At 40.8% G+C, this 817-nt stretch overlaps 1 protein-coding gene across 1 annotated transcript; it reads left to right on the top strand.

Annotated features, from left to right (window-relative positions):
• Positions 1–247: 247 nt before the first annotated feature.
• Positions 248–817, top strand: TM35_000021000 (putative retrotransposon hot spot (RHS) protein; the record flags this gene model as incomplete). The annotated part of the gene is made up of 1 exon (XM_029021418.1): positions 248–817. A coding segment is annotated over one exon (570 nt), but the record flags the coding sequence as incomplete, so codon positions are not given.

Here is an 817-nt window from a genome sequence, read left to right as displayed (position 1 = left end):
TGGAAACCCATGCTGTATATTCTGAGTTAAATACAGTGTACGTACAAATTGCTTTCTCTTGGTAACATGAGTCTTGTATTCTTGTAGATTGTGTGTGTGTCACTCGGTGCAAATTGTTTCCTGTGTAGTTTTACAGGCAAATCATCCATTTTCTCTCTTTTTCATTTTGTTTTGGTGTTGCAGAAGTGAGTGAGTAGTAAAAAAAAAAAATAACAAGAGAAGGAGAAAAAGAATGAATGTCCATTCGATGAATGAAGAGGAAGAATTAGCAGGTGTGGAACACACGCATGGTGAAGTGATGTCAAGAAGAGAAGGAGAAAATGATCCTGATCAACCTCCAGCGGTACGTGCAAGAGTGGAAACTGTACCTCAACCAAGGTGGACATTGAACAGCAGAGTCAGGGAAGTACTGTTAGATGGATTGAATATCCCGGAGACACCTAAACTAAATGATTTCCTCCGCAATAATGTGGGTGGCAGGGGTGTTGTTGATTCCAATGAGAATGTTACCATGGAGGCATTTGTCGTAAATCCGGCTGTGTTTATTCAAGATAAAGAACTGATAAGACTTATTACTGCACTGCCCGCCTACAAGAGAGTAGAGGTTGCAAACAATCTGAACGAGGCAGCATACAATCTTGAAGAAGCAGGAGTTTACTCTCTCCAGCAATGGGATGAATTTACAGAGAAGGAGAGGATTCTTTTAATGGCAAGGGGAAAGCTGGATGGAGCTCTTAATATTGCAAAGGGGAAGCAGATGTTTGTTTCTCAGTTAGCTACATCTGTGGTAATGGAAGGTGCATATGAATCTGTGTAT

Source organism: Trypanosoma theileri, assembly GCF_002087225.1.
Source record: "Trypanosoma theileri isolate Edinburgh chromosome Unknown TM35_Tth_2_V1, whole genome shotgun sequence".
NCBI classification, from domain to species: domain Eukaryota; phylum Euglenozoa; class Kinetoplastea; order Trypanosomatida; family Trypanosomatidae; genus Trypanosoma; species Trypanosoma theileri.
Note: the sequence above shows the minus strand (reverse complement) of the source record. Positions and strands in the feature narration are given on the sequence as shown.